The 22706-nt window shown below is 38.0% G+C and overlaps 1 protein-coding gene across 14 annotated transcripts in view; it reads left to right on the forward strand.

Moving 5' to 3' along the window:
• Positions 1 to 22706, forward strand: part of CADPS2 (calcium dependent secretion activator 2) — a 568361-nt gene that overhangs the window by 458679 nt on the left and 86976 nt on the right. For all 14 annotated transcript variants that reach the window (XM_065555914.1, XM_065555920.1, XM_065555939.1 and 11 more), the window contains 2 exons: positions 11640 to 11743; positions 15655 to 15811. In XM_065555914.1, the coding sequence (XP_065411986.1) occupies positions 11640 to 11743; positions 15655 to 15811 (261 nt within the window). The remainder of the gene's footprint in view (positions 1 to 11639; positions 11744 to 15654; positions 15812 to 22706) is intronic.

Below are 22706 nucleotides of genomic sequence, written 5' to 3' on the forward strand. Positions count from 1 at the left end.
TATTAATGATTGTGATGTCTAATTCTATAGGCTACAGACAGGCTCGGGTAACTCTTAAATGCAGACATTGTGACATCAGAGGTAACACAAACAATTGCCATCTTTCCTACATGTGCATGCACAGTTGTGTTGGTTGTAGTGATTCTGAGAGAGAGACTTAACACATGAGTGAAGAGTTCTCATTGATAGATGATTTGGCCTGGCTGTCACTGGTTTATAAAGATTCTGTGGCTGCATAACAGTTTGGGCATCAGTGTTTCAAAGGCTCCCCGTGGCACTGCTGTCATGGCTCCGCTGTTCATTGATGCAACACAACCAGGAGAACTGAGGAAGAATCACAAGGGGAGCCCTTCACATAGTTCCAGTCTCAGTAACACAGCTCTCTAAACTAATGAGTCAATTGCGTACCAGATTCAACAGTCTGTTTCAGCTGCTCTGGCAATGCAAAGCAGCTGTAAACCCATCTTAAGTGGACAGTGGGCTCTGGCTGCCTTGTGCTGCTCTAATATACCAGTGACTCTATCCTTAAAAGTTATTTATAAAAACAGATTTAAGATGGAGAATCCATGTCATTAAAATTGTTAGATATATTGCATGGTAATGTTATTTTTGGGGTTTAGAATTGTTTAGTATTTGTGGATGGTATATTTATTAATTTCTAAAAACTAAGGACATTCCTAGACAAAAAACTATGTGAAGATGTAGTTAAGTTTGAGAGGACATACCACTGACTTATGGAAAGAAATAAACAGCTAAGGTTCCCAAAATAACCTTAACTCTGCCCTGTAGGGACATCATGCAATAAACATACAATTGTTTTATATCTTGCAGTCCGAGATTAGATAAAACTGATTTTAACACTATTTGAGTTTTTTCATATTTCCTTTTCTCCCCTCCCCCTCCCCCCCCCCCCCCCCCCATGTGGCATCACTAGTTTTTTGTTAGGGAATATTATTAGAATACAAAATGGTAAAGATGTTAAACTGGAAAAGGCTCATGCCTATGGTAAACATATTTCCCTAAAGATATCCCAACAAGAAATTATTTATGTTTAATTCACAGTAATTATTTTATTTCAGTTTATTTTAAATGCTCCTGTCTGTAGTTCCATAATCCTAGAATATCTGTAGCACATAACTGAAATTTAAATTAATTTTTTAATTAGGAAAATTAATTTTTTCAGCCTCAGGAGGATCAGCTCTTGGCAATTCCATTGGAGGTGGGCTGTGTTGGGATTTTTGAAGACTCAAAATGTCTCTCCAACAAGGTTTTATAGTGTTGTGTAACAATGGACAAGTTACTACCTCCATCTGTTCCTCTGTTTCCCACCCAGCCCTTTCTGTCATGTATTTAAATTGTAAGCTCTTCAGGGAAAGGACTGTTTCATACTACTTGTTTGAACAGGGTCTAACACCACGCGTCCCCAGTCTTGGTTGTGACCTCAAGACCATTACTATAAAATACAAAATAAATATCTGTTGCTTGGTCTTCATTTGTCTGAGGTGTCACGTACTGTTTATCTTATGAATTAGTTGCTATGTTAAATTATTCCTTTTCATTGAAAACTATAGGAAGAAAAAACAAATTCACATAGCTTAAGATATCCCCTTTTAATATGGTATAATTTTTTTGACAGTAGGTGGAGGTAGGGAGTGCCTGAAACATAGACTGCTTTTTAAGTAGGCACATCCCAGCCTAATATGAGTCACCGGTAATGCTGGAGAAAGGAACCCATCTTAGAGTTTTGTATTGCCACTTATCACTGTATTATCTGAGTGAGTCCCAGTTCCCTGATTTAATCAACGAACCATGTTCCTTTCTCTTTTGATCTAGTGGCATTCCATGGAGTTCATATCCTTTGAGACTTTTCACTCCTATATGACATCCTGATACATACATCTGCAAAACATAAAAAAAAAAAGAGAGAAAATAATGTAAAATGATACATTGTGTAATATAATCTTAGTCATGGCTGTTTTATGGACAAAAACAGCCCTCCAAATGATTGAAATAACATTTTTTTCACTGAATAATTTCTGATATAAACTAAGCATTTTCTTCACATAAGGTGGTTGTGATACACACACATGAAAATCATCTTGAAGAAGCCTATAAAGCAGGCGAGCACTACTTGGAAGAGGCAAGCAGAAGTGGCAAATGGGAATTTTGGAGGGCATAGCTGCAGATCCTGTGTTTTGAAGTAGAGGAACTTGGCAAGTTATGTGTTTCATGCTTCTGGTTGTTCTCCGTGAAGGTCGTGTGGCTAGGCTGTGGGCCCCTGAACAGGCTAGCCGAGACAGGTCTGTTTGTTAGTGTCTCAGTAAGGCCCCCATGGCTCTGTGACCAGGCTTGGTGTTTAAAGTTTCTGAGCACATGGTTAATCCCTCCCTATTAACAAGGGGATTGAGCTGAGTAGTGAGGCTTGGTATTTGTTAGCTGCCAGGTGAGCTCCTGAATTGGTGCATAGGAGCTACAAATGGGGTTTTCTGAGGGAGTTGACAGAAGGGACTATAGTGTCTTATTTTAGGTGTTGAATGAATGAAACAAACTTCTCTGGCCTGCTTTAGATGTGCTATATTTTCCTTTCTGCCCAAAGATAGAAGAAAGTTCTGGTGCACAAAATGCTAATTGGTAGCCAGACTGAAGGAGAAGATACACAGTACTTAAAGAATACCTGGTCAAAAGGGGGTCACAGAACCAGCAAATACAATTTCTGCAATTCCACCTGGGTTACTAATCAGAGTTCCTTTGAGACCTCCTTGCAGGACAAGTGTGTGGGGGAGGGAGGACAGACAGAATTGATGAAGGCCTGGTGGGAGCAAGAATTGATGTGAAGGAGGGAGTCAGGCAGATGTGATGTCACTTTCATTTCTGTAGAAAGTGAATGGCCCCTCCACACATCTTTTTCAGATCACTTTAAGCACTGAAGATACATGCTGTGAAAGCACAAGTTTCAGCACCTCAGTCTACAGCATCCAAGAAAACAAAGACTTCTTAGACAATCATATTTTGAAATCATTGCCACTAATGCCACAAAGGGAAGGATTGCTGATGGGAGAACCGGAGAGAGTAGAAACTGAAGAACTGGACTGGCAATTTGTGACCAAGAGGGAAAAGAGAGCCAGGAGGCATTCAACCTGGCTAGAAGGATCAAATTATGAGATACTGAGCAAGTTGACTACCAGGGGGCACCAGTCTCTGGGGAAACAGAACAGAAAGCTATGGGCAACATACCTGATGGACATCTTTGTGGTATGAAGCAATCAGCTACCAAGACAGGTTCTTCAACCTTCCTAGGAAGGCCAACAATTGTCATCAGCAACTTCACATTAAGAAACATGGACAGAGAATTCAGCAACTGGCACAAGAACAACAGTCTCTCTGGAGGGATGGGTTTATGAAAGTATCTGGCCGGTTTCCACAGGTGATGATACACATTGGAACCAATGACTCAGCATCACCTAGACCTACAGAGAGAATAGAAAACTTCAGAGATTTTGAAAGGGAACTGAAGAAGAGGAAATTCCAAGTGATCCTCTCTGAGATCCTTCTGGTCCCATAACCAGGAGAAGGGAGAAAATACTGTAAATGAACCCTTGGCTGTGCCACTGGTGTGAAGTTGAAGATTTTGGTTTTGTGCAACATTGGGTTTCATCCAGGTGGGAGTCAGGGATGTACAAATGGGAGGCCTGCATCTCACAGGTATAGGGGTAAACTTCTCAGTGAAGACTAAGTGGAGCAGCCAAGAGGGAGTTTAACAATGCAGGGGAGGGTGCATGTCACAAACAAATTGAACTGATCTGACAATGAATGTGAAGAGAAGAAATGATTCATGTACTTATATACCAATACTAGAAGTCTGGGTAACAAGCAAGAGAAATTGGAGATTCTTATTGATTAGAAGAAACTTAATATAATTGACGTTACTAAAACCTAGTGTGACAATTTGCATGATTGGAATATTAAAAACACTGGTTATAACCTGTTCAGAAAGGATAGAGCCAGGTAGAAGAGGTCAAGGGTGGAACTCTACATTGAAAACACCATTACCTGTTTTAGAGTTATGGATAATTCAGAACCATAGGATCTTGAATGCTAACTAACAAAGCCCAGGAGGGAGTACTGGTTGGGAGCATCTGTTACAGACCACCAAATCAAATGAGAGAATAGGATGAACTACCTGGGAAGAAAGAAAAATTGTTTTGTTATTGGGGATTTCAGTTTGGGAGACATATACTGTAGGTCTCATGCAACCAGCAGTAAAACATCATTAGAGTTTCTAAAAATTATAGATGATTTTCTAACACAGGAGGTATTGCACTCAACACAATGAAATTTCTATTTTGGACCTCATTGTGATGAAAAAGGTGAATTAATCACTGGACCAGTGATTGTGAACTGATTCATGGGCAAACAGAGGATAGTGCCGACCAGTAGTGTACATACTTGGTCCTTAAAAAGGACAGTCGGGGCTGTGGTGTGGGTGGCCTAGCGTTGGGCATGGGCCAAGGAATCAGGGCAGAAAGCCAGGAGATAAGAGTCAAGTGACCATTGGAGGGCTGGACCAAGAGAGAGGTGTCAGGAGGCAGGCAGAGTCAGGGTATCAGAATGTCAAGATCAGGTGACAGTACCAGAGGGCAGGAACCAGAAGGCAGCTACCAAGAATCAGGCTAGGTCAGGATCAGAATACAGGAACAGGTAAACCCCAGTGTTGCTGTCCATGACAGGGTGGAGCCCAGTTATTTAGATAGCTTCCTGTTTCCTCTTCAAACTGAAATAGGGCTGTGACCCCAGAAGGAGTCTTGGAGCTCTCCCAGTCAGAGAATACGGGCGAGGCTTGTGTCCCAGTTGGGCTTCCTGGGCCATGGTCCAGCTCCTGTCTGTGAGCTGCCAGGTGGAGGATTGGAGTGTAATGACTTCCATGACCCCCACAAATTCAGGCTCAAGGCCAGCAGGGCCTGACAGACACACAGATTGGTGGTATGGTAAATAATGATGCATGCAGGGCAGTCATACAGAGCGATCTGGATTGCTTGGTAAGCTGGGTGTGTTCAAACAAAATGTGTTTTTAAACAGCCAAATGCCATGTTATACATCTAGGAACAAAGAATGCAGCCCATACATCCAAAATGGAAAACAGTGGTAGTGGTGTAATAGTGGGAAGAAACACTCAACCTGAGTTCCCAGTGCAATACTTGGATGTAGAAATGGGGGAATAGTGAGTAGGATTAGGCAAGTCATTTTTACCTCTGTATATTACATTGATGAAACCAATAGTAGAATCCTGTGTTCAGTTCTGATGTCCACATTTTTAAAGGATGTTGAAAAATTGGAGAGATGGCAGAATAGAGCCACAAACATTATTTGAAGGCTGGAGAAAATGCCTTTCAGTGGGAGACTTAAAGAACTTAATCTACTTAGCTTATCGAAAAGAAGTTTTAGTAGTGACTTGTTTACATTGGAAAAGTGCCTTCATAGGAAGAAAATACCAGGTTCTAAATGGCTCTTTAATTTAGCAGAGAAAGACATAACAAGCACTAATGACTGGAAGCTGACACTAGACAAATTCGAATTAGAAATTAGGCACAATTTTTTAACAGTGAGGGTGATTAACCACTCAGAGACACAGCTAAGGGAATTGGTGGGGTCTTTGATTTGATATCTTCAAATCAAAACTCGATGCCTTTCAGGAAGATATGCTTTAACTAAATACAAGTTATGCTTTAGTGAAATAGAAGTAAGATCTTGGGCTCAATACAGGGATAACTGGGTGAAATTTAAAAACCTGTGATATACAGGAAGTCACACTAGATGATCTAATGGTCCCTTCTGGCCTTAAACTCTCTGAATCTATGAAGTAGTCATCTTTTCATTTCAAAACCTTGAGATTAGTCAGTTTACTTAGCTCAGTTAGCAATGTCGGATTGTTTTCTTGATACCATATGTGACTCACTGATAATACATACTTGAGATGTCATCCATTACTTCCAAGCCTTTCTTTTTTTCTTTGGTGAGAAAGTGAAGTAGAAAACAGATGATTGATGGCTTTTGCTGTTTGTTTACTAAAAGATGTCAACAGGTATACTTGCTGACTTGCAGGAGCTTGTTTCCTGCAGTGTGTTGTTAATCTGAGCAGTGTAAATGTATCTTCACAAACACCTTTACCATTTGAGAGGAGAAGAAACATAATGAAGACTGACAGAACAGATTTCCATTTTTTTGTGTGGTGATTTTTGTGTTTGGTTGCTTTACAGTGGTTATAAATATTCACAAACAAAGAGCAGAATATTTTTCCAATATTCCTGATGTATTGGAGCTTCCAAATAACAGCTGATTGTACAAATAAGGCCCATATCAAAAATGAAGAGGTGTGTTCCCTTTGCTTGGAGAAAAAACCTTTAAAAATTGGCTTATTGGTTTTCTAATACAGTGGTTTTCAACCTTTCCAGATGACTGTACCCCTTTCAGGAGTCTGATTTGTCTTGCATATTCCAAGTTTCACCTCACTTAAAAGCTACTTACTTACAAAATCAGATATAAACATACAAAAGTGTCACAGCACACTTAGTGAAAAATTGCTTTCTTATTTTTACCATATCATTATCAAATAAATCAATTGGAATATACCGTATATACTCGATCATAAGCCAGTTTGTTTTTAAGCTGACCCCCCCCCCAGATGGATAAGTAAAAATGGAAATTTTTTATAACCCGTTCATAAGCCAACCCTATAATTCCAGGGGTCAGCAAACTTTGGCTCCCAGGTCATCAGGATAAACCACCGGGGAGCCAACATGGTTTGTTTACCTTGAGCGTCCGGAGGCACGGAGGTAAATCTAAGTAAATGAAGTGTCCCGGCATGCCAGCTGCTTCCCTGACGGGCCAGGACAGCAACTGGTGGGAAAAATTTTTGAGGGGGAGAAGCTGGGTGTCGGGAGTAACCCCTGTGACCACCCCCCACATGACTCCACCCCTAGCCCGAGACCCCCCAACCCCCCCCACTCTGCCCTTCCCACCTTAGCTGGGGAGGGCCAGGGGAGGATCTCTCTGGCCTGGTTGGAGCTGCTCCAGCAGGCTGGGCAGCGCAGCCGCAGCATGTTCCAGCGGGCTGGGCTGGGTGGCACAACCGCAGCATGCTCCGGCACCCGGGCGGTGCAGCCGCAGCCTGCTCTGGGGGGCGGGGCCGAGTGGGGTGGCTGCTTCGGAGGCTGGGGGGAGAGCAGCATGGCCAGAAGTGGAGAGACTCTGGCCCCGCCTCTTCCCTTCTGGCTCTGCTGGCTGTGCTGCCTCTCCTTGCCCCCTCTGTTGGGGGGAGGGGCTGTGTCCCACCTCTCCCTCTCTATACCCGTTCATAAGCCGACCCCCTTCTCTGGTGCTTCCCAAAAAAATTTGGCTTATGAATGAGTATATACGGTAAATATTGTACTTACATTTCAGCGTATAGTATATAGAGCAGTACAAACAAGTCATTCGCTAGTGCTTTTTATGTAGCTTGTTGTAAAACTAGGCAAATATCTAGATGAGTTGATGTACCGCTTGGAAGACCTCTGCGTGCCCCCATGGATATGCATACCCTTGATTGGGAACCACTGTTCTAAATGTACTAACTAAAGACAGGTAACCCTTTATTTATTTATATAGCCAACAAATGAAAGTGATTCCTCAGAAAGGTGCATATCCGATCAATTTGGGAAGAGAATAATTAGGCATGGGGACGGAAGAGTGGTTTGTCCGGCAACATTTACAAAGGGGAAGGTGCCTTCTTTAGATGAACCAAAGCAGGTTGTTATGGTAATAGTACTTAGTATAGATTTTACATGAATGAGTTAAGTATTAACATTTGTATGTACAGTTCTGGAAAAAAAGTAATGTGACCACTATGGTTCACTTATATTTTGTAGGTGTCATTGTTTTAACTACAATATTTATGTCGAGGCCTCAGTCAGGATTGAAACCCCATTGTGCTAAGCATAGTTTGTGTTTGTACTGTGCTTCATGCAATGGGGTTTCAGTCCTGATTAAGGTTTTTTAATATAAATATTAAGAAGTTAAAATAATAATATCTACGTAATGTAAGTGAATGGTAGCCATGTATCACATTCCTTTTTTAGAACTGTACATAAAAATGTTAACACCCCACTCATATTCATGTTAAGGGCGTAAAGAATTTAGCCTTTCATAAAACCATGTATAAGATGTGGAGTGTAATCCTGGCCCTAGAGAAGACAGTGGCAAAACTTATATTACTGCAACATGGCCAGGATCTCACCCATCGTCACTGCCCCAGGGACTTTACAATCTATGACAATTATTGTGTTATGTTAGAGCAGAATCAAACTGGTCTGTACGCTTGTTATTAAGAATTATTGTTATAAAAGGTCTGTGTGCAGAATGAATGTTAAGGCTGTGACAATTGTTTGTGTGTCCTTACTTAGTAATTTCCATTCTTTTTAATATTTAGTACTATGTAAGACTCAGCAGTTTATTGAATAACATTTCCTCTGAATCATCATGTTGAAAGAGGTGGGGCAGGCAGGCCGGGTTTGAACTTCTATGGGCACATCCCCATGAAACCTGCAGATGTCACAAGATTAGTCTAGATCTTGGAGCATACACTGAGACCAGAAAGGCCAGGGGGTCCTAACTGGACGTGCTCACCTTGTGACATTAAAAGGAAATTTGATGGGAGGCAATCTACCCTCTCAACAAGAGAAAGTTGGTGGAACCAACTGTATATGACTCAGATGACAGTGCTGTCCTTGGGGCCCATTCAATTCCTACCATGTAACTCTGGCCTCATTAACACTGCAAGATGGCCTTGGGTATCTGGCCCATCTGTTGAACTAGATAGGGTTTCCTTGCAAAAGCTAGGTTAATGACAAAGAAATTCAGGGACCATCATGTTTAGAGTGTGACTTAGTATTGTTTCACATAGGGGTGGAGTAGAATTCTATTTAAAAAGACTGTTGTCTGGGTGGAGCCCTCTATCTGGTTGCTTGTGTTCCTGTCCGGTGAGGAATGGAAGGGTTTGTTTGATGGTTGTAGATGCCTCTATTTATCATCAACCATTGCCTAATATTTCTGTTTCCCTATATGCCATTTCAATTTTCTTGACTGGACAATAGTGTTAAGTTACTCATGTTTGCCCCCTACAGTGTACAATTGACGTATGTAGTGGGATGTTAATGTCTCTGGTTCACAGCTCTTAGCTTTGGCTCCTTTGAGTTCTAAGGAGTACTTCTTGCAGCAGTGTCTGTTCCAGTGGGTAGTCCTTGCCAAGAATCAGGATGATAGTGATAGACATGGGAATGGTTCATAGATTAATAGATGTTAAGGCCAGAAGAGAGCATTGTGATCACCGCATCTGATCTCCTGCATAACACAGGCCATAGGACTTCTTGCCTCATGAACTTTGCACATAGTCAGGAATCCTGGCAGCCAGGTAATTATTAGCCCTACAGATAATTCTTGACTGACTGTTTGGATGGGGAGCACACCTCTGAGATGGCCCATTTTTCATGAAGTCAGGGTCCTGATTGGGTGTAGTAGTCTATACCCCATGGAGGACCCAAAATATGTCTTATTTCAAGCTGTCAGTCACTGTGCCCCAATAGGATTTAGATCATGGGGACAGGCCGCAGTGTTGAAATCCCAGCAGACGTTAGCAGTGGGGAATGTAGTCTGTTTAAACTGCAATTAATTAGTAGTTGTTGCAAAAACATATTTGCCTGTTTTGTAAGTTGTGCATGGATAGTACTTTTATTTACAGTCAACCTTAAATACATGGTTACTACACACTGCAGCACACTCATGGAGAATTGGGCCAAAATAGTATCTTGCGTCAAGATAGTGTATTTCAATCTTCCACTTTTTTCGGTATTAAGAGACTTAGATTGGAGATGAAGTACAATAAATTAACAGTTAATGTTGCCTGAGTATTTCCATTCTAATGGGTCTTTTTCCACTGCTTTTAATGTTATCAGACTTTAACCTTTGAGGCAGAAAAATGGCAGCCTTTTTTAAGTTTGAGGACTGTAGGGGAAAATATCACTTTCCCTTGTTAAAATGATTGTAAAGAGCTCTAGTGTCCTTGTGTTTTGGGGTAGACACATGAAATTTGGCAGGGGCATATGCCTTTCCATTGTCTGAAGAGATGTTTTGATTTGGCAGAGTTGTAAGTGTTTAAAAAATACTTGGTGTACACAAGCTAGTTTTTTTTTATATATATAGACAACAAAGTCTTGTTGGTTGGTTGGTGGAGGGTGTTTTTCTTATCAATCTACCATTGTTCTGTAGCAATGTATGTACATAAGAAAGAAACTTAGGTAGCGTTTTCTGTCTGTGAAGATATTTATGAAATTTCACTCATATGATGTCTGAACATGCGTATGGAATGAGGCAGGGCTCTAAAATGCTTGTGGAGTTCTCATCTTGTGTTACCTCCTTCAGAAAACTTCCAAAAACCCTCTTGCTCTGTGACCTATTCTATTTATAATGCATTGCTTTATATTTGAATCGTATTGTACTGCGTTGTTTCCATCCCACATCTTTAAGGTTGTTAGCCCTTAAGAGCAAGGACTTCGTTAACTGTCTCAGTGCAATTAATACACTTAAAAATAATTTCTTATTCCTGGTGAAGATAGTGATATAGTTTGGTCAATATGTTTGTTCTTATTGTATTAACTTTTTCTTCAAATTGATTGTTAATTGTTCCTGTCTGCCTAGATTTAGTCTGATGGATATTCTATTTGAAACTAAACTGAGTTTAATTGCACCTTTAAAGATTTAGTAATATTTAGTCCACCTTTACGTTCTTTGCTGGGGGGTATTTTTAATTCCATTCTGCAAAGTAACTTATCCTAGTTTCATGTGTATTTTTTTTTCATTTATACTTGTTTTCTTTCATGTGTAGTTTTTATTGGGTACCTTGCAATCCTATTATAGCATCTTTTATTTCATAGTGCTAGTTTTCACTGCAGTGCAGAAAAGAACCTTCTGCTTCAAAGAATGTTATTGAGGGGTGGAAGCGGTGGTAGAGAAATCAGTTAATTACATGATGTCGTTTTTTGTACTTTTCCAGTTTTTAGATCAACTAAAATTTAGGCTCTTATTCAGATAAAATATGCCTGGAATTTAAACTGCAGCAAAAAGCATGAATCTTGCTAATGCCAGTAATGACTCATCTGGTGAGAATGGCATTGTATTGACAATACAATAAGAAAAAAAGTCTCTTGTGTCTGCTGTCTTTGTATATCTGACCTTGGTGAGAATTAGAATTTTCTTGTTGCAGAAGTTGAGCATCTAATGTGTTGCTGCGCCTCTTTATTCTCATGTATTAAATCAGAAAATGTTCGTAGTGGCCAGTGATTTCTTTGTGGGTGATATATTTTCTGTAATCCATTGATGTGGCCATACAGTTGCATTCATTTACATTAAAAGAGTGTCCCTAAAATGTTGAATTGCTTGTGTATCAGAAAATTATTTCAATGCAGTATTCCAGCTCCCTGCCAGTACCATTCTCTGCTGTAAAATACAGTTTATTTTTCTGTATTTCTAGCTAAAATAATTTTGACTTACATATTTTTCATTTTATATATATGTGTCTGTCTGTGTGTGTGTGTGTGTGTGTGTGTGTATAGAGACCTTGAATCAAGCAACTCCTGCTAGAAAGCTGGAAGAGGTTCTTCACCTTGCAGAGCTCTGCATCGAAGTATTGCAGCAGAATGAAGAGCATCATGCAGAGGTGAGGATATCTGCATTCACTATAGGATAATGGTTCATACCTATTTTGTTTCTCCATGATGTGAAGGAATTCTGTCAAGAAACATTCTAACTTTGGATTCTGACATATGTTTAAGGCAGTTCACATTTACAGAGAAAATGAGTGTTTTGAAGCTTAAGAATAGTGAAGTGAAATAAAACTCTACCTGAATTCCCATGAATGAGCTCTAGTTTTGGAAATTTCAGATTAAAGAGCATAACATCAATAACAGGTGATTAAATGGTATCGAAAACATTCATCCTTATACAGTTGTCCCTTCCAACTTTTTATCCCCACAGAAAGGAATATAACTTTTAACACTAGGTTTCATTGTGTCTTGTGCCAATTCATTTTAACTTTAAAAATGATGACTGGTGAAATAAATATTCACGTTAGTACTATGATTGTTTTTTGGAACTGATTCAACAACTATTTCTATTCTATTTATCTTGTCTTTTTAAAAATGTCATTTTAAAATGGAAGAGGTAAATTTAATCAATTTCATATTTCTTACCCTCTCAAGTCTTTTTGTTCCTTGATTCATAAACTACAATGGACTCTACAAGCATTATAGCACCTTTTATCTCTAGGTATTACAAAAAAAGAACAAATAGACCAATACATATACATTTATATTATTAACATTAATATGATCATCTAATTGTCTAAGATACAGTTTCTAGGATGTTCTATAAAAAAAATCCTAGAATTATTTTCTGGAAAAGCATACAAAGGGGTAAACCAAGATTTTATTTATATATATATATATATAGTTATAAATATGATCATTCAAAACATCTGCTTTTAGCTCACACTGTGGAATCTAGTTTTTAGCTTACATCTGTCAAGTGTGAAGTTGTTATGGTTATTTTATTTTATACTGAAGAAACAGCTGCTTCAATAATATGAAATTAATTCCCAGGAGATTTTATTTTACACTAGTATTACCACTGTGTTACACTGTAAATGATTACTTAATAAAATGTATATATTTTTCTTTGTCTTTTGAGGATGTGTTAGAATATTAGACTTTAAAAAACAAAGGAATCTGATAAAATACCAATATGCAATACATTTTACTGTTTAAGAATTGTGTTTCTTAGTAATTAAATATAATAATAAATAATGCCTTTATATTAATTTTGCAAAAAGATATATTCTATTCTTTTATCTGCCCAAATGAAAATCAGTCCTACAGGAATACTGAATCTGTCAAGTTCAAAACCAAAACTATTATTTTTGCATCACTTCTTCCTTCTTGTTTTCCAAAAATAAATGTGCATTTTTAGTGAAAGTTATAAAATAAACAGAAATGAATATTAAAAGGTAAATGAAACAAAGAATACAAAAATTGTAAATATGCATCCTTCGTCCCTGTTCAAAATATAAATACATCACACTGAGCTCAGGTCATAAAAGTACAGAAATTATGATGGTGCAGTTAATTACATGGATTAGTAGCCTCTAAAATAGTGACATCAAACTCCTTGTTTTAATAGTTTAACTTTTTTTTTCTATTCCACAACACTCCAAATTTACGGATTCCCACAGGCACGAGAGGTATGTGGTTAGTCACAAACAAGGCATTATTGTTTTTCACCATTTGTAGCATGGAGCTGTTAATGTGTCTTGAACGTGTGTCATAAATTGTTCAGATCATTTCTGATTTTGTATTGCCACATTTGTCTCTTTTTCTAGAATCTAAGAACTTCAGTCTTTCTTTAATCAGGTCAGATGTTTTTGTTCTCTTAGGATGTATATGACCAATCACTAATTGCATTCAGCTTGTTTTCATATTGTTCATTTTGATGGAACAACATCTTAGCCCTAGTATATGTTTTCCCATTCTTCTCACTTGCTCCCAGGCACTTTTAGATAATTCTTGAGAGGGTCCAGAGAATTTGTTTGGTTCACAGTGTCATTTGCAAAGGGGTTTAAAATGGGAATAGAATGGGCTGGCTTGCTAGAATATTTTTTGGGGCGGGGAGGGACTATATGTTCTGAAAAGATTTTTGTTTGCCTGTCCCAAAGGGACACCTGCCAATGCCGATACACTTTAAAAAAAAAACTTTCACGCTACTTGTTTTTATTGTGGTAGGTTATTTTCTTGGGCTAGGGGGTTGTTTCCTTAATGAGCTCTCATTTAAGCTCAATTTGTCAGTCTGAGACTTCTTCCCATTACAGGAAAAGGAACTATTTTAAATTCTTGCCAAAAAATTTGTAACAGGTTCTGTACTGTTCACTTTACTACCAGTCAGTATCCTTAAGGCCTGATATAGCAATGTGCTGAGCACCTCCATTCCTGTTAACTTCTCTAGGAGCAGCAGGTGCTTTCAGGGAGCACCAGTACCTCTCAGAAACCTTTCTCCAGGCCATCTTCTCTCTCATCATGTTGCAATAATTCCTTTCATAAAAAAAACAAAACACCATGTTAGGCTGTCATCAGGAAGTCCAGGATACAAGTAAACATTTATGACCACATTTTCAAAAGTGGAATCTAATTTTGGGCTCTTCGGTTCTAGACCTGAATTTCTAGAATTTTAGACCTCTAGGGCCTGATTTTCAGACGTGTTTGAGCACGTGTTGTTGCCATTGACTTCAGTTGGAGTTGTGGGTGCTCAGCCCCTCTGGTGGTCAGGCCCAAAGTGTGTCCGATGTTGGCACTTCAGAAATGGAGGTGTTCAGAATTAGAGGTCACACTTGAAATGGGGGCCGTAATATAACTCTTTTTATTCAAGGTGACTGTATGTTTCTCAGCATTAGATGTTTGCAGTGACACTGAACAAAACAGTTGCAGCAGTGTTAGCTTGATACTAGTATGAACTTTAAAACCTGCTCTTTCACAGGCTCAGAATATTACTCAGCCTTCATCTTTACCGCCAGTATCTCCATTTACCATATTTCTCACTTTGATATAACATCCAGCTACTGTACAATTCCTTTCATTCTTTTCCTTCTCCACCAAGCACAGATGTAAATGCAGGGAAAAGTTGCATGATGTGAATGTGGTAGAGTCCCTAATTTTGCCTGAACACAGCAACTTTTGAATGAATTTCCTCCCCAACCTCCATTCTTCTGAGCTAAGATCACCTAATGCATGAAGCTTACACTCAAGAAAGCAGTATTTTCAAAAACACAATTAAATTAGTGGAAAGAGATGTTATAAACTAGAATTATTGAATCTCCAGATATCTACCCATAACACTTATTAAAGGAAATGGGGATTTATTCATCTTGAATGGTCTATCACTTCAGGACAAAATAAGGATAAAAATGAAGATTTTTCATCTATTAAAAATACAGATTTCAGTGGATATTATTATTATGTATTAGTTAAAGTATAAATCAAATTTCTTCTGATAAATGAATGAGGACAAAATGCTTTTAAATATGTATTTGTTTAGAGAACATTTGACAATAAATTAGGCTGATTTCTTATAACTTTAGAACTGAATTAAATCAAAGTTAGTGTGTGTTGTAATTTTCCAAAGATTATCTTTAGACTTTGAGTTCTTCTGTTTCTCTCTCTCTTTACCCCCACCCCTGGTTGGCAAAAACAGTTAGTCAGTGGAATGATATTCGGTTATTTAAAGGTTTATAGACAATTTGTTTGCTATTTTCCCCCTCTTGTTGGCAGTATATTAGTGCTGCCTTTCCAACAAAATAATTTCTGGCTTGATTTTTTTCCCCATGTTGACAAATGTGGTATTTTTTTTTAATACATGCCTGTATAAGAATGCATTTACATTTATCACACATGGACTGTACATCACCCATGCATGATAAAAGACATAAAGTGACATATCCAAATATATTTGACCATAGCTACCATACAGTAGCTATTCTTTTTGTGACTTGTGTTTACTAATTTTTTTGTTGTTGTTACATTATAGGCTTTTGCTTGGTGGCCAGATTTATTAGCTGAACACGCAGAGAAATTTTGGTCTCTCTTTTCTGTTGATATGGATTCAGCACTGGAGGCACAACCTCAAGATTCCTGGGATACTTTCCCGCTTTTCCAACTGCTAAATAACTTCCTAAGAAATGACAGTAAGGTCTTACGTTTTTTTCTTTTTGTTTACATATGATTTTTTTTTCTTTCAGTCTCCGCACACTCCAGAATTCTGTTGTATTTCAATTTCCAGAGCAAGACAAAAGTTATAGTGCCCCTCTTTGCTATAAATATTTCTCTGCTGAGTTCCTCTGAAATTAAGCTATTACTCTGTCTCTCTTTGTCCCACCAGATTCTTTACTGTATACCATACTTAAACCATATAGTAGTGCATAAATTGCTTACCTCTAAAGCAACAGTGTAAACACAGCATAGTGTATTTTAATATTATTTTTAATACTAAGGCATTATATTAAAATAGGTCTGTATCAGTAAGTGTACCCTCATACTAAGTTTTCATTCCCATCACTGCTTTAACACCATATTTATAAATGTATTGTAGACCTAGTATTAATTGGAGTTAAGCATGTGCATCAAACTGAAAGAGATTTTTAATTTACACCATTTGTATTTGCCCAAAACTTGAGACATTTTGGTTATGAAATGCAATGCTCTTGCTTTTATTTGTCTTGGGTGCACTGGTTTTGCTTTTATAATAGCTACATCTAATATACAGACACTAAACTTGATTGTTCTTTTTTCTGGGTGATTTTACATGTGGAAATATACAGAGAATATCAATGAAACTTTAGAAAATGAAGTAGGTTAAATTAAAAAGCATAAATTTTACTTTATTTTACCTGCAGATTATTTTTCAAACATTTTAAGACAACATGCAGAAAATAATAGATTTGCTGTTTTTAAATAGAAAGATAAAATGCGCTGTTTTCCTTAATTATTAAGGGAAGGCAAAATGCTATTTTATTCCATGTCTCAGTTTATTCCAAGCTTTAAATTTTTTCTTGTATTTACAGGATTCATATGCTCAACAAACTAGTTTTTAAAATTATTTTTATGCTATTTTTGTTATCAAGCATATAAAAAGCAGTATCAGAATGTCCTTTCTGTATTAAAGCTGCATGATTTAGGGCAGGGGTCGGCAACCTTTCAGAAGTGGTGTGCTGAGTCTTCATTTATTCACTCCAATTTAAGGTTTCGCGTGCCAGTAACACATTTTAACGTTTTTAGAAGGTCTCTTTCTATAAGTCTATAATATATAACTAAACTATTGCTGTATGTAAAGTAAATAAGGTTTTAAAAATGTTTAAGAAGCTTCATTTAAAATTAAATTAAAATGCAGAGCCCCCCCCGGACCGGTGGCCAGGACCCGGGCAGTGTGAGTGCCACTGAAAATCAGCTCGGGTGCCGCCTTCGGCACGCGTGCCATAGGTTGCCTACCCCTGATTTAGGGGATTGGAAATGGGATACTGGGACATCCATCATGAGATCAGAGGTGCTGTGACAACCCACATTGCTTATAACAGAGTATTGTTACCATCAGCTTCTGAGTGGCCTGAGTGAAATAAGTAGGCGATCTCAGTGCTACCATAGGGGCATCCATATCACAAAAAGAAGCATTGCAATTGGTGCTAGTCCCCTGGATGGCAGACTCCTAGGGATGCAAAAGGCAGAATAGATATAGAGCCGTAACTACCTTCTTATCCTAAAAGCTAGTCATTCTAGTTAGAGTTGAGAACTATTGGTACTGCAATGTAGGAACCTATATTGCCTGTTCAGTATATGTTCTGTGGATAAGTAGAGAACTTTAGAGTCCAGTGTTCTCAGTCTCTTTTCATGAGTACTTAACAGTGTTTTCATTAATTGGCATTAATACATTAAATGCTACTCTCCTGTTGTGTGGTTGTCTTTTTTACATTGGTTCCTTAGTGAGAGAATGTCTATTTTGATACTGTTTTCTTTATTTTTGGTTGTGTTTTTGTGGAAGGTTCTGGAGGTTGCTCCCTTTGAAGTTCTCTAGGATAGATACAGTGTAGACATCAGAAACAAAGACTTCCTAACTCTGCCATGTAAACGTGCTTCAACCTTGACTTCGAAGGAACACTTGAAGTGGTATAAGAGTAGTTTCCTCCTTGTGCCCATTTGATCCTTGGTGCCTGTGTTGAGACTGCCAACAAGGATTACAATCATAGTGCTGGATTTTGTGATGTGTAATTTTGTTAGGGTCGGATTGTTTGAATTTTATTCAGCCAGTGGTATCTATAAACTTGGTATTGGGTTCCGTTACAGCAATAGTTAAGTTTCCGGAACTAAAGGAAATGAAGCTTATTGCAGGATGATATTCTTGTCCTTCAGGCAGGGTTTGTGACACCAGAGTTACAGCTAACCCTCTTATTACACAACGTGGACTGCCTTGCCTGCTGATTTCCAGAATAACACAAGCAATACAAACAAACTCTAGCTCCACGCTTACATAAGAAAAGACTGTTGGAAGGCTACTGCTTGCTTTTTCTTCTCTGAAGAGATTAAATGGATAATTACTTTAAATGATTACTAAGGAAACAGTCTCAGGAAAGACATATTATTAAAACTGGAGGAAATTTTGTTTTCATAACGAAGTAATTATCAGCAGGGTTGTAAAATGTAACTGAAAGAAAAAGTAGCAGCTACTGCAAGAAATAAATGCCACACCTGTATATTATTTTCCACAATTCTCCTAATGGCAAAAGATATAGTAAGTGACCATTTCTGACAAGTGAAAGCCATCTGGAAAACTTGTCTTTTTTTCTTTTTCTTCCAGTGCTATTGAAAAGCAACCCTTGGAACTAGTCACCTTTTAATCGGTGGATATGCTAGCAAGTGGCAAATGACCATTCTCCCAGGAACAGATTCCCAAGTGAAACATACCATGATTCTTATTCTGTAATTAACAGCCCTTTCACATTGCTAGTACATTAAAGCTATCAGAAAGAACACCCCATGCTTCTAAATCAATGTCACAGGGTCTCCCTAAACGAATAATAAATGTTCTAGCTTTCTACTAAGTGAAAACCTATTCCCGAAGACTTTCACCTTCCTAAAGATAGGCTCATAAAAATCTTAAAAAGAGAGAAACTGGAATGTGGTCTCATGAGGATAAAAAGGCTAGTGTTAATAATTAACAGAGAAAGTGAAGTGGAGTCAAATTAGCCATAATAGAGCCCAGAGTGACTGGCAAAGTCACCTCTCATTATCGAAAAACTCATTAGGAAATGAAGAGGTAGAAATCCCACTGGGTTATTCTCTCTCTCTGAGGCTGTATCAGAGATTATTTTTCAGATTTCTTTCAAATGAAGAACTGTTAGGTCACCATATTACATATTAGGTTAATCTTTAACCTTTGAAATTTGAAGGGCTGACACCTGCGTGTTATTCTATCTCAAGAGCCTTAAATGAGCTCTAAATCTGAGATGCAGGAATCAGTTTTCATATAAATCTGACATGTGCCAACAGTATAGAAATATCTAACTAACAATTATAGCCTTTAAGCAGATCTTCATGCAAGATTATTTTTTATAAACATGACACTAAAATATAGTGCCAGAAAGACTGCAGGATAATGAATGTATAGTGTTTATAAATATACTGTGTCTTACCCTACGAACTTTATACATTTTTTGAGTTTCTTCTAGAGAACACAAGGTGCTACACAAATTCAAGCAAAATGCATCAAAGCACAGCTGCCATTATCTTAGCAAAAAAGCAGAAAAGAGAAAAATTCCTTGTTATAGTTCTGCACAGAATAAAGAGAAGCAAATCAAGTTTTCTCTTTTTGTCTTGTTTCTTTATAAGAGTAAATAGCAGATAATATTTGTTGGTCTACCCTTGGTATGGACATGCAGAGTTCAATCCTCAGCTGCGTCCAGTAAGCATTAGGTACCACTGAAGATTGCATATGCAAAGAGGCTGTTTGAGCCCCAAGTCCCAGGGCCAAATCTACACCAGCACCCATGTAGTTTAGAGCAGCCGCAGGTTGGTTTTAAACTACTCCAGCTGGTTATGGACCTGAGGTTCTGATATGCTAGTGAGAACTAGCCAAAGCACAGTGGTTCTCCAGTGTGCCCCTTCCTTCTAGGCCCCTAAGCCATGGAGTGAAAGAGATGGACAGTTATTCAGAACCCGGGCTGGCCAGCTTTCCTGGCTCTTTCTACTGCCAAAGTGCAAAGCCCAGGATCTGGCCCACAGTCTTAGTACTGTTGTTTTGAAAGCCTTCTTTGCAGTTCTTGCTTTCTGTCTGGAATGGCCTTTCTGCACCTGCCCATCTAATTTCAGATCTCAACCAAAAGCCTATATTTTTGTCTCTATATAGCTTAATTTCTCCCTCTCTCTATTGTATTTTTAAGTATTTATCTCTGTAAATTATTTTAGGATATGATTTGTATGAAAGAAGGTGTCTAAAATAAAGTTGCACTGTGCTATTGTATATATGTCTTCAGTTTAAATGAGAGATTGTATAGCATAAAGATACAGGAGAAGACTCATTATAAGAACATTATGCAATAAAATGTTCTGAAAATATAGGTAGATAGCTTATAAATGTGTCCAGAAAATCATGTTGGAAACTCATTAAGAAATATCAATTTCCTTATAATTAACCTCATATAGTGTGTGCTGTGGAGACATCACAGAATTCTCTTTTATTCTACAGCATGCCATATTAACACAGGAAAGAAAACTGAGAAAAAATCATTAACAGTTGTAACATTTTAATGTACTGGACAAAATGCTTCTCAGACTCCCAACACCCCCCCTTCCCGTCTTTCCACCTCATTATTATTATTATGTAGTTCAAACAGGTTTGAATTTCCTAGAACAGTCAGCATATATGAACATTCAATATAAAAGGCAGAGCATGTTACAACTCCATTCGTTAAGATTGCACAAAAGTGTCCATTCTAAAGGAATGCCATCTGCATTTGTGTATAATTGTTGCCTTTTGTGTGTGTGTGTGTGTGTGTGTGTGTGTGTGTGTGTGTGTGTGTGTGTGTGTAGCTGAAACTTGGGAGGTTTGTTCTCCATTCATGGGTAATTTTATTTGGATATTTTTTAAGCTTGAACTAAAACGATATTTTCAAAAATGAAGAGTGGAAAAATGTACTGTCTTCCCATTATACAAAAATGTTCAACTTTTTTGAACAACACTGTATAATAGATGGTTAAAATTACCATTTGGCACGAGGATAATAGACATTTGGCAGATGTTCTTTTTAGTGATCTGGTAAATTGGCTGTGAATAGTCAAAGTGTAAAGATTTGAACAATATATTTTGCACATCTGCACTGGATTTTGTCACAAAATCTCTTAATGATCTGCTGGGATTCTGTTGGTTCTGCACATGTGAACATAGCTTTGGAAAGTCTGTCAGCTCTGCTGTGTCTTTTTGTATAATTAGAGAAAGTGTACAGGGAAGGAGGCAGAGTGCAAATGAGCCTTGTATCCATCTTTACAATAGGTAAGAGCGCACATGAGAGGGGGTTGGATTCCCAAGGAGGTCTGGTTCTTTTCATACAATACATTTAGGATATATATGGAAGGGGGCAGGACTGGAAAGATGTCCATTCAATGCAACTCCTAATTTTGCATATTTGACTGTACAGAGCATTCTGTTGTTATCTGGCAGATAGTTACATATTGTGGGATTTTCTTTTTCAAACATGACAAATTCCATTTTTTGAAAAAATAATAAAGATACAGTTCATAATAAAATTAGGATTTCCTGTGCAGCTTGAGTTCTGCTTATAGTCTTTCATAACATGTTTAATACTATATTTTCTGCCCAACCACTGCCGGACTTCAGGTATTTTCTCAGCTCCTACCCATTGTTTTATATTTAATGCTAACAACTGTAGAAAAGAAAGTAGTACTGTTCCTTCAAATGTATTTAGTCATAATAATAATAATGCCTAGTATAAATGTATCACTTTTCATCCCTAGAGCTCAAAGCACCTTATAAAAGAGTATAATTATCATCATTTTATAGATGGAGAAACTGAGACACAGAGCAATGAGGTGACATGCTCAAGGTCACCTATCAGGGTAGAGACTGAGCTGGTAATAGAACCTACATCTTCCATCTTATTTATCTATTTATTTTTGCATGGTCCGTGTAAACTGTAGTTTGAAACCATACATTTAGTGCATCCTTATTAAGCTTCTCCCACCTGCCTGCCCTTATTCCAGTCATGGGCGTATACTGTGGGACCATATTTGGGTTTTTTTTGTTTTGTTTTTTTGTTCCCTTTTGATGTATGTCTACATGTCACTAGTCAATATGTGACCATACGGTGCAGAACTATGTTTAAGGTTTCATTGTCATCAGGCATCTCTCTATAGCAACAAAATCATTTTTTTCAGGATTTGAGGATTTTTAGAGGGATTGAGGCTCTGTCTCTCGTACCTTATTTCCTATAGTGACTGTCTTATTTTTTCACCTATCGAAACGATGACTCAGGTTAGAAGGGAGAAGGGGTTAACATAGTGTGCAGTTCATTTTCTTCTGCTACTTATTATATAGGTTGTCCACTTTTGTGCTTAGTACCTCAAAAAATTCATGAATAGATCTCTCTTGATTTCAGATGACATCAGGGCTATCATCTGCTAGCACAGGTTGCTACCTCCACATCATGTGCAAGCGTGAAGAGATGTTATATTTGGTTTATTTGGGAAGGGGGTTGGGCATTTTGGAAGAATGTAAAAATTGTATCTGATCTTTGTTACTTTCCTTCCCAAGAAATCTCTCTCTGATCCGAGGTCCCATTTAATCCTAGCTGCATCTCTCTCTCCTTTCTGGCATCACTCAATGTATTGTTGCCTGGCATTGTTGCTGCGTTACTTGCTGACACAGACACTATCCCAGATTAGTGGAAACTAGGAAAGCTCTGCAGTTAACTCATGTGTTCTCTATACAAGTAAGTGCTCCCCATAAAGTATTGCTCAATTAAAACATCTGTAAATCTGCTCTGAGTAAACCTTACAACCCCAGTGGGCAATCTGACC

The sequence above is a fragment of the Chrysemys picta genome, chromosome 1, assembly GCF_011386835.1.
Source record: "Chrysemys picta bellii isolate R12L10 chromosome 1, ASM1138683v2, whole genome shotgun sequence".
Taxonomy (NCBI): domain Eukaryota; kingdom Metazoa; phylum Chordata; order Testudines; family Emydidae; genus Chrysemys; species Chrysemys picta.